The sequence below is a fragment of the Lagopus leucura genome, unplaced genomic scaffold, assembly GCF_019238085.1.
Source record: "Lagopus leucura isolate 7727_CA_CO unplaced genomic scaffold, USGS_WTPT01 Super-Scaffold_73, whole genome shotgun sequence".
In the NCBI taxonomy this organism is placed as follows: Eukaryota; Metazoa; Chordata; class Aves; order Galliformes; family Phasianidae; genus Lagopus; species Lagopus leucura.
Window position 1 is genome coordinate 23,373,548 of NW_024962252.1, and position 11,863 is coordinate 23,385,410.

Consider the following 11,863-nt stretch of genomic DNA (forward strand, 5'->3'; position numbering starts at 1 on the left):
TGAGCAGATAGCCATCTCCTGCATGGTCACAACAGCATGAAGCTCAGCAAATACCAAACACCTCTACTGAACCAAGCTATTTGCTAACACTGGACTGAGTGCTGCCACAGCTGCTCATTTCACATGAAGAACTGTGTGGCTTTAGCAACTTGCTGCAGTCCGGGTAGTTCCTGAGTTCCTGAGGTAAAGATTCTCTCTGGCTGAAACAACCATCCATCAGAAACACCAAACAGGAAAAAAAAAAAAAAGAAAAAAAAAAACAAAAAAACCTGAGGCTGGTGAGCCTCTCTTTCATTTTTTTCACCAAATGCATCACAGACTGAATTTTGTTAAAAGTCGTATTCATACCTCAAACAGTGGAAACCTCTCCTGCTTTCATCCACCAACCTCAAGATACCACAACCCAAATAGTGATTTTAAGACTTCTCCCATTCTAGTTGATTTTTGACACCTGGCATTTCCAAATGATGGAATAAATATCACTACCAAACAGAACACACAGGCATCAGTCTCAACTGGCCTTTCAAAAAAAGGTGAATAACCACATATAAATTTTCAGTAGTTTTATTGAAAAATGCCTCTTTCATTTCAGAAATAAATAATATAAGGCAGTGAAATTCACAATTTGCAGTTAAAATATAAAAGCAGCAATTCTATATCCATAGTCTTGCAAACAATTTCCAACTGCTTTTGATAACTATGAAACACTGTATTCTGAAAAACAAATTCCATACTAAATATACAACATAAACATGCAATTCCATCTCTGCAGGATTGACTGCAATTTGGCATAAATGTTGCTGTGTCTACAAACAAGGAGATTTCAGGCATTATTAAACTGTATCCATTGATACAAAGATTTCAGCTACTTAATGTTTGTGGTGTTTAAAGGAGATGTATAAGAGCAGTATATGCTCTGCAAAGTGTAACTAGGAATAGAAGAAAATGACAGTGATATTGGAAGGATAGAGAAGTTTGGGCTTTCTTATTCAGCTAGATAATGCAGACTTGTGACCTGACTGAACTGCAAACATGCATTTGAAAAAGAAAAAAAATGTAGAGCTAAAGCAGACAGTCCTCAAAAAACTTGCAGCAGCTCTGTGGTTATTTTTGTTTTGGTTTGGTTTTTGTTTGTTTGTTTTCTTTTTTTCTTTTTTTTTTTCTTTTTTTTTTTTTTCTTTTTTTTTTACATTATTTTAAGAAAAAGGCAGCCCTGGGATAATTGAATGCAGATATTAACCAATATGCAGCCCCTGTAAGCAATAATATTTTACAAGCATGCCCAGAGCATAACAAAGTTGCTAGTTACACATATTGCTATCCCCACACAAGCGAGATACAGAACAAGGGTGCGTCTGCTATGAGAAGACCAGAAAGCTATAGTATTGCCAAACAAAAGATGCACTCTCCCTGTGTGTATCTGCAAATGCAAGTATAGCAAAACCAAATACCACCAACCAAACCCCCCAGAAAAACACAAAGCAAGACACAGATCTTTTATGGCTTTGCTTTTGCTTTTCTTGACAGCGATCTTTTCCAGCGCATGTGCTCAGGGTACTCTGGTGAATGCATTTCAACTCCATAGTCCTCATACTCGTCCTCCCTCCTTTCTGACTCCATAGGGACTATGAAGGGTTCACCTTCAGGCTGATAGGGTCCGCTTTCAGGCACGTATGGTTCTGGTTGAAAATAGTTGTCCGATTGAACATTATAGTTATCGCATGTCTTTGAATCCACAAATACCATGACAGTTAGTTTGTCTACACAATGTTAGTCCAATCTTATTTCCATATAATAAATATATAAATTAACAGTTCATGGGGGCACTTTTCAGTTTTGTTCATGAATAACTTTGGCAGCAAAATATTAAAAACTTTAAAATTAATTTTGAAAGGCTTTGTATTTATAGTACATGAAACATTGCAGAGTCTTAAATTACGCAAGGGACCGATTATTGTTAAAAAAAACAAAACACCACACAACAAACAAACAAAGCAAAGCAAATAAAATTATTATTTTACAGCTAATTCAGGAAACCCAAGCACTGGACTTTATTTTATACCGTGTAATTAATAGAACACATGGAGTATGTAAAATGGACAGGTGGGCTCAGCATGTACTAATTTTCTCTGAGAATGGGAAAATAAATGTACACGTAACTATCACCAGCGGCAATATACAGTACATGTCATTCTCTTGTGCTGTTCCTCGAAACAAAGCGAGTTACAGCTGGTGCTTCAGGAACACCAAAAACTACAGCAAAACAGAAGAAAAAATAATTATAAATCTTTTGTACTTATAACTGCAGCTACAGAATCCAGCAAGATTACATATAAAAAAAATGCACATGCCCCGATTCTGACTTGCTGGTAACAAGCAACAGACAGATAGATTTCTTACGTTGTCAAGGATGTTATTCTGGCATACAGCAAGCAGCAGCAGGCTTTTATGCAAAAGCATCACATAGAGCTGTTAACCGATTTTAGTGGGTACGGTCCCATACAAATCATTTACAAGCCACAATTAGTTTACTATTTACATAAGTCATTTCTCATTTACTGGGTTAAGTCTGTCTCTTCAAAAGGCATTACCTTTGCTGGTTAGTAGTTTTATAAGCCTCCTTCACCACTGAGACTTTAGATGGTCTGGGTCTTTTTTTAAAAAAAGAAAGACTGTCTACTTTATGTTACTGAAATGCAACAGGCTTAATGAATTGACATCACTGTCCTTTATCTCATTCACAAGTTGTGTTAGTAAAAGGAATCTCCCCATTCTATGAGGCCAACATGGTTCAAAAACCATATCCGTGGTGAAATATCCATACGGACTCATTTTCTAATAAGCACGTGCGCAAACATCTCAGAAACAGGATTCTCATGTATTCAAACTGTAAGCAGCACTGGCGACTTAGAAAATGTGTTAGCCGAAACCTGAAACAGGTCAAAGATGATGTTAGTCTTTTAAAAAGTCCATCTGATGTGCAAAAACATACTTTCATCCAACTAAATACATAACAGTTAATTTATAGGCATATATTTATATATGTATACATATCTGCTTACTAGAAAGAAGAACACTGCTGAATCATAGGCACAATTTTCTTCCTTTTTCATTTAAATAAGAGTTTTGTGAGATATTCACAACCATCTGGCTCTTTGGCCAGCAGCACTTAGTCTGCAAGTGTGTACATATATATATATATATATATTATATATTTTTTTTCATGCACAATATACTAACAGCAAACCATATTCAATAGTAGTATCACATACACTAATCACATACACTAATGAGATGTTGCAATGCATACTTATTAATTTGTTAACGATAGTGTGGTCCTGCAGGATCCCCACATTAAAACATATTGGAATCTTTCCAGTCAGAATTGGTGACCCTGTATTTGGTTCCAGAAGCAGCCTACTGTTTTAAGATTCATCACAGAGTAGAAGGCTGGTATGACCCAGGGTTAGTCAGAGACTCCATGGTGTTTAACTCAGCAGAAATTGTAGGACAGTGGTGTTTTTCAGTTGCACTGTATCACCAAATGGATTTCCTTTGTGGAAAATTTTGATTTCAGGTATAAATTTGGTATAAATAATCCTGACATTGCTCAAAAAGAGACACACGGAAATTGCCAGCCACAGCATTCTTTTTATTTTTCAAGAGAAACATGGAGAATTCAACCTTGTTCTGAAGAAGATTGAAAGGGGTGGGGAGAGGGGGAAAAAGAAGAAGAGAAAATGGTCACTTAAATCCTATGTGCAACATTTTCAACTACTAACCTTCTATGCTAATGAGAAAAAAAAAAACAACTTTGTTTCTACTTCCTATTTAAAGTGAATCACACATAACATCAACTAAATCTGCACCCAAGTACACATGGCTGCTCATACGCCTGCACATTACAGTGAGGCAGGCCTGCTCATTGCAGCTTTTTCCTCTATTCAGTACGTCCAGGCCAGCAGGACTGTCTCATGTAAAGCAACTCAATATGAACAGCCACATCTGTGAAGGCTATTTGTGACAAAGAGCAATTTGGTCATTCATAACCTACCTGGGAATCCTTGGCCATTGTAAGGAATGCTAGCACACTGGGATGAATCACAATATCCTGGTGGCCCAGGAGGACCTCGAATACCCGCATTTCCAGGACGACCTGGAGGCCCGGGTGGTCCTCGTGATCCTGTGGAGCCTGGTGGACCTGTTCTGGATTCTCCCTGTGGACCTAATTTTAGAATTGAAAGGTTGGGGGGGTTATTTCTTTTAAGAGTCAGCTTGATAAAAACAACTAACGTTACTGTTGTCTAGACTACACAGTCTTTGGTGAGAAAACATTTGCATTTTACAGCTATACAAGGGTCAACAGAAAGAAAAACAAAACTAGAAATATGACTCATCATTAGTTGCTTCCCTGTGTGTGGCTTACATAAGGATTTTTTTCATGGAAACTGATTCAGTAAGGTTCCAGCCAAGTAAGAAACATCAATGAATTCTCTGGTTTATTTCCCCTCTGTGTAAGATAGGAAGATCTCAAGGGAAGCTACTAGATTAGACAAACACACTGGATTTCAATTAAAATACGGGAGTACATTAATTCTGCTACCCTGCAGCCCTAGGATAGATGAGGTAATGTTTTTTTTGGAACAGGTCTTACTATAGTTAGCAGAAAAGCAAAGCTTCGAGTAACCGTGGCTACAATTTGCCGCAAGCACCTTATGAGTCTTGTAACAAAAAAAAAACATATTTAGCCTAGTGAACTAAAAGCAGAAACAAATGATGCAGGTAATTTCAGCTAAGGCATCAGTGAACAGAACTCATAACAGAAAGAGTAAAAGCAACTTTGAAATCCTCAAACTCTAACATCTAGTAATTCTGTATATGGGCTTATTTTGTAGTTCTTAGACAACTTGCAGTTCTGTAATTATAAATTAAAGTAAAAAAATGGATCCAGACACTCTGAATTTGTACAGTGTATTTTCATGAAATTTCACACTTTCACACAAACAAGCACGCCAGAAGATTAATCTGCAAAGGAAAGACAAATATCTACTAGCCATATCCAAAAGTCTCTAAAATTGCCCATTTCTGCAGAGGCTCCCAGTAAATTCTAATAAAAACCAAAAACAAAGCACAAAGTAGAGCACATTCTTTCACCATATAGAGTCTGGTTCCCTATGAAGAAATGTTGCCTTTTCTCCTACTTTTCTGTAATCTGATTTTAATTAAAATGAAAAATATTTACCAGGTGGTCCTGGCAAACCTCGTGGTCCCTGAGATCCGGTCCCTCTTTCGCCTTTCTCTCCAGGCATTCCTACAGATTTTTTTTAAAAAGCAATAAAAACCAAGGAAAGGAAACAACATCAATAAATATTTCTTCACGCTCACTCACTAATATTAATATTTAGTTCCAATTCTTTAATAGAATAGAGCTGGTCAAACCTTATTTTGTACAGATGTCCCAGTGTGTACTCAGGGAAATACTTAATTTGGATATAAATACACTAACCTAAAACCAAAGTAGGATGTAGAGTAATTTAGTGTAAACAAACTTTTTCAAAACATAGAACAGTCTTTGAGACACTTAAAATGTCACAGAACCTTATTATTTTAAAATGCTAACAGAAGGTGTTTTCAGGCTTGCACAGTTCTCATATAAAGTATGCTTTACACTTTCTTAGAAACAGTTATGAAGAAACAACATTCAGAAAAGAGTAGAATTCAGAAATTCAATATTTCTTGCTTTAATCCAGGTCTTCTTTTAAAGACAAGAGTAAAATTTATGCTAGAAAGCATATCACTAAGACTATACTACAGTTGAGTAGCTGGAATAAGCAAAGGCAACACCGCAATATGGCACAGAAACTTTATGTCACTGCAGTGATCCAAGATAGCCACAAATTAGATATAGGCATATGCTCAAATTCTATTTAGAATTGTGTCCCTCTCTCAGGGTAGTCCAAAGGGCCAATGACATAGAGCTAATTCTTTCAACTCCTTTTTGTTCTTTGTAATGACTCACTTTCTCTCTTAATCAGATGACTATTCTGCAAAGAGTTGTGCTACTTCAAACAGCCTTTCAAGATGTAGCTGCTTAATGCCAGAAATGTTCTGAGAACATTCTCTTTCCTGGGATATCCTGTTCATGCTTGATACAGCAGCCAAAAAATTACACCAACTTGTGTTTTATGAAACATGAGCAAGGGAAAGACAGAAGACAGCACTGGTGTAATTAACCTTGTCCTCCAGGACATCAACATTTCTCAAGCAATCCAACTGACCTAACTGTCTTAAGTGTGGGCTTCATAGCCTGACATGGCAAAGGGATCAGACTTCTCTTCTGGCAGCCACTCCACTACATCCATTGTGAAATATACAGATGCCTTGGACATTACCTCTTTCACCAGGTGGTCCTTGGACCCCAGGAGGTCCTGGGAATCCTGGTCTTCCTCCAGGTCCAGGCTCTCCTCTTGTCCCAGCAGCTCCTGGAGGACCAGGTGGTCCTGGTGGCCCTGGCTGGTTACGATTTGAATAATAATCGTTCGGGATTTGATTCAACATTTGATTGAATCGACTCATTTGGCCTTAAAAATGAAAGAGAATACTTCAGTAAATCATGTGAAATGCATGAAAGTCTTTTCTCAGAGTAGGAAGGAATCTCTTCATTAAATCCTCTCCTTATGACCATTCCAAAAATTAGTGCTGAATTGGCCCTGATTAATTAGGAAAACTTAAGATGAATGTCTGATAAGAAGGCTTGAAATAAATGGAGGAGGGAAAAAAGGAGGGTAAGTGGAACTCTGGAAGCTGACAACATTTACAAAAACTGATTCTAAAGCAATTAAAGTCACAAAATAGGCAGTTGTTTACAATCTGCTTTCTCCTCAGAGCTGTAGTCAGACATTGTTTCTACTCTGAAGAACAGAAAGGACTTTTCCCAGTTCAAACAGGGAAGAGGATCACATTTCTGTGCAGTCTTAAAGCTCTGAAGTTTTCACAGACATGGGATAAATTACTTGCGTAGATCAAGCAGGACACTGTGATGTACATGAATTTAATTTTCAAAGAAAATTGTCTTTGAACAAGACCAACAGCACTGTGTAGCTATGCAGAAAGGAGCCCATTATGTGAGGGGCCACATCTATTCCTCCCTGATTTGTGCCATGCACCAATCCCAGCATAACCCTTAACCACGCTTTCATGGGATGCAGAGCTGCACTCTGTAACTATTCCCTGTGTGGCAGAAGAGGACTGGAATTCCATTTGGTGTCCTTATTGAAAGAAATATCATTTTTACTTGCATAGAACAGCTGACCTTGAGCACAGTATTTGCCCAAAGCTCATCTGTCATTTCCCACTAGTAAAGTACCTGCTTTTCTCACAGATTCCCTCCTCCTGAAGATAAGACCTGATTAATGTGAAAACATATACTTAATAACATTTTTCCACCAAATCACTGGCACTGGACAACCATCATATTACTCAAGCTTGTTTTGGTGTGCAGCCAGTATCCCTTACCTTCAAAGTGAATCACTGTTTTCTCTTTTAACAAGGAATCTAGTAGATTAGCATGAGAAACAAAGCAAGCAACACTGTTTACCATTTATCAGTTGTTCACAAACTTGTCTTGCAACTGCTCGCATCATGTTCTGAGAAGCAATGTCACCCTAAACAGTCAAAATCAAAACAAGGGTTCTGTTACAAACTATCTGTGCTTTTACAGAGATAGTGCTTCATTAAAATGATCTAACAGAAAATGAGTTTAAATTAGACTTACTCTGTCACCTTTTTCTCCCTTCATTCCAGGTGTACCCTAAAGCAAAAATATTACAGCTATTATTTCATACTACAAAATAGATGGCAGCATACTTGCACAGGAACATAAACAAAGGTGGTCCAAAGTAGAAATATTACTTAGTACAGGGGGAAAAAAAAAAATAACATTTTAAGAATACTAAGTCCTGTACTTCAGAGCTATTATCTAGAAGAACTACACCAAGACAGACAAAGACATCTATCAGATGTACTAAGTACTCAAGCATCTGCTAGGTAAAGCTTTCTCACCTAGAAATTAGGTAAGACAGACGTTTATGTATGATGTATAGATGCTAATTGTGCCATGGATCTTCTATTTTCAAGTGGTTTTCAAATCATTAAATTAAACCAAATTATGTCCATTGATACTTGGGAACTTTTCACTAAATAACATAGGTTTTTGGTCCAGGAAAGGGATTCATCACATCAATGCATCTCAAGCCACATTCTGTCAAGTAAAAGCTTAATCACTCCTGGGGTGAAGCAGCCCTGGGACATGCAGTTCCAGAAAACCTTCTGACTCTCAAGAAGACAGACCTGGTCCTCCTTGAACTTTGTATTTCAGAGGTGCTAAAGGAGGAGCCAAGAAAGAAGGGACAAGCGGTCATCTTCTGTGCATGATCAAACACACAGATGGAGAAGAAAAAGATTGGAAGAAAAAATTCAAATGAGGGCCAAAGAAGCTGATATCTTCTGACAGAGGAATACACTGGAAGTTTTAAAGCTGAATTTCTAGCCACACATTTCTGTATATGTTGAATATCCTTGTATGATTTATATGTGACTGTTTATTTTAAGTCTTAAGCCAACTCAGAATTAAAGCAGAAAAGATAGGAAGAATAGTATGTGTCTAGGAAGGGGTAGCTGTCTCCTTGAACCCACACTAAAGAAACTAGCTGTGTTAAGAGTGCTATGCACAGATAATACGGAAGACAGAGATGACTTTAAGTGCTTCTTCTGTTTATTGTGACAGCTTCCCCACCATCTCGCAAGTGTTTCTAGTCTTAGAATAACTAGAGCTGCTTTATAGTTGTCAGCATTTGCAAAGTACTAATTGTTGCCTAAAGCTATTTCTGTCTGCCTTTGAATATTGTTTTAGTTTCTTTCATTTTCAAAAGTATTGTATAAGAAACCAACCAGGAGGATTGATTCTAATTTATATATATGTGTGTGTGTCGGTTGCTGGAAAAACATCATACCATCTTACCATAAAGATGTTTTTAAGTGTGAACTAGACATATGCACACACAATTTACTCTGCAAACACAGTTGTGCAAGCACCTCCTGCACAGTGCCTGAGATTTTATTCTTATGGTTGCACTCCACTGCTAGTGAAGAAAAGCATCAAGAGAGAAAGCCATATTTTCTTAGAAAATTTAATTGCGATGCTTGATATGATATGATGGAATTGTAAAGATTTTCAAAATAAACAGTGGTGATCTTAGAAGAATTTTTATGGCTTATTTTGGCCTATTTTATGTGATATTGGCCACAGTAAAAATTGTATATACCCATTTAAAATAAGAGAACATCACATTCACAGTCAACTTTGCTTTAGTCACTGGGTCACAGAATCACAGAATCACCCGGGTTGGAAGGGACCCCAAGGATCATGTAGTTCCAACCCCCCTGCCTAGCAGGGCCACCAAACATACACATTCAGATCAGGTTGCCCAGGACCCCATCCAACCTGGCCTTGAACACGTCCAAGGACGGGGCATCCACAACCTCCCTGGGCAGCCCGTTCCAGGGCCTAACCACTCTCCTAGTAAAGAACTTCCCCCTAACATCCAACCTAAATCTTCCCTCCTTCAACTTGGATCCATTTACCCTAGTCCTGCTGTTGTCAGCCCTTTTGAAGAGTTTACTCCCCTCCTGGGTGTAGGTTCCCTTCAGGTATTGATAGGCTGCAATGAGGTCACCCCGCAGCCTTCTCTTCTCCAGGCTGAACAAGCCCAACTCCCTCAGCCTGTCCTCATAGGGGAGGTGCTCCAGCCCCCTGATCATCTTAGTCGCCCTCCTCTGGACCCTTTCCAAAATCCAGAGGAGTCACTCTGAGATATTTAAAAATCTGCAAAGTGTTTTAAAACTCCTCTTTCAGTTTTGACATCAGAAATACAAAGGAAATATATTATTTAAAAAAATAATAATAAAACCAACCCTGTATTTACCACAGGTCCTGCTTAGGGAGCTGTCATACATATGGCCCTTCCAATGCTCTTCAGTATTCACAGAGGTAAATGCCATGTGTGTGACAAATTCCAGAGTTACACAAATAAAACTTCACCCTAAACAATGTTTCCTGATGTGGCCAGTGTGAGTTTTACAGGTGATTTCAGTGCAAGCAGAGTTAAGCCACAGCTTTCTAAACATCTGTCCTAAATTCAACTGCCATATGTTCAAAGCACACCACTTGTTAGTTCAGCAAAAAGGTACTACTGTGAGTTCAAATAAGCTTTTACTTGTAGATTAAATTAAAATTTGAGCATAAAGTATATTTCCAGTGCTCTCCACATAGGTACACAGACACCTAAGTATTGCTGTTTTTTACATCTTAATATTTCTTTAAGGAGTCTGTTTACCGCTATTAGCAAAGCAAAGGCTGTGTGGGCTGCAGCTGTTTTTCATAACATTCTTACAGTACCCACAAATAAATTTCAACACAAGACAACAAAACATTCCACTGCAGTCATGGAGGATACAGTTCAAATACAGTGGCATTGTTTCATAAATTTCCATCAAGGTTTTGGACCAAAAAATCCCATGAGCTATGTCAAGGTGTGAACACAGTATGTTGTCCGAACTTCTCTGCAGCAGTGATACATGCACTTTCCCTCTAACATGCCATGGAAGACATGAAGCATTAATGAGTTAAGCAGTTGTTATATAATTTATTTGCATCATACTCATTCATGCAAAATTAACTGTATAGACTCAGAGAAATATCTAGAATGGTCAGACTATGAAAGCATCACTTTGCTAAAGATGACAGTTACTAAAAGACAGTTTGCTAAAGAGACAGTTACTAATATGCATCCCATACGCCAATAAAATTGAGGCGTATTCTCTCTCTTTTGTCTTTTTCATTTTATTTCATTTCATCTTTCATCACTGATTCATTCTTTATTATTTCATTTCATCCTAATAGGCTAGATATTACAAAAAAATTCTTTTGTGTGAGGGTGGTGAGACACTGGAACAGGTTATCCAGAGAGGTTGTGAATGTCCCCTCATTGAAAGCATTCAAGACCAAGTTGGATGGAGCATGGAGCAGCCTGATTTGGAGGGAGGTGTCCCTGCCTATAGCAGTGAGCTGGAAATAGATGATCTTAAAGGTCTTTCCCAACCCAAACCATTCTGTGATTCTATTATTCATTTATATTATTTTTCTGTGAAGACAACAGGAAAAAAAGGTCTATCCTTCAACAAAGCCATATGATGAAACAGACCACAGATCTGTAAGTGCCATAACCAAAATAAACTTCAACAATTAAAACCACTAGGAAAATGTTACACTGTTATCTGTCATTCTCTAATGAAAATCTGTGCTAAATGTTGATGTCCTGAACCTCTAAAAGATCTGTACTTGGATTCTCAGTTCAACAGACATTAATGTCTTGGTTCTAACTACCATGTCTCTGAAATATCTATTGATTAAAATTACAGGTTTTTTACTGCATAAATCATTAACAAATAATCTGGTGCTCTTCTCCTGCTTACAATTTAGCAGTTTTTGCAATTTCATGAAAGTCTATTTACTTGAATTTTTTCTGCTGAGTACACATTTCTAATTCCTACTCATTTTATTGTCATTCCTCTCAAGGCTTTGATAGAACAACTTTGTTGTTGTTTTGACCAGAAACTACTCAACCACTGTATCTTCACTCACTAGGTAAGTGCAATCTTTAGAAATCAGATTATTAGACTCCAATTTCTAGTTCATTGTCATGGCAATATTTTAATTCCTTAAAATGCCCTCTTCAAATGAGAAAATAAAATAAAATAAAATAAAATAAAATAAAATAAAATAAAATAAAATAAAATAAAATAA

The 11,863-nt window shown here is 37.4% G+C and overlaps 1 protein-coding gene across 3 annotated transcripts in view; it reads right to left on the reverse strand.

The window, feature by feature from the left end:
• Nucleotides 1–548: 548 nt before the first annotated feature.
• Nucleotides 549–11,863, reverse strand: part of COL12A1 (collagen type XII alpha 1 chain) — a 90,344-nt gene continuing 79,029 nt past the window's right edge. The window contains exons 59-64 of one of the 3 annotated variants that reach the window (XM_042881210.1): nt 7,775–7,810; nt 7,598–7,664; nt 6,393–6,581; nt 5,243–5,311; nt 4,055–4,225; nt 549–1,679 (exon numbers count right to left, since the gene is read on the reverse strand). In XM_042881210.1, coding sequence (XP_042737144.1) covers nt 1,498–1,679; nt 4,055–4,225; nt 5,243–5,311; nt 6,393–6,581; nt 7,598–7,664; nt 7,775–7,810 — 714 coding nt within the window. In that variant the 3' untranslated portion in view covers nt 549–1,497. Of the gene's footprint in view, nt 1,680–2,709; nt 2,931–3,111; nt 3,691–4,054; nt 4,226–5,242; nt 5,312–6,392; nt 6,582–7,597; nt 7,665–7,774; nt 7,811–11,863 lie in introns of those variants that run through there. The other 2 variants (XM_042881216.1, XM_042881225.1) reach the window with 2 other exon arrangements.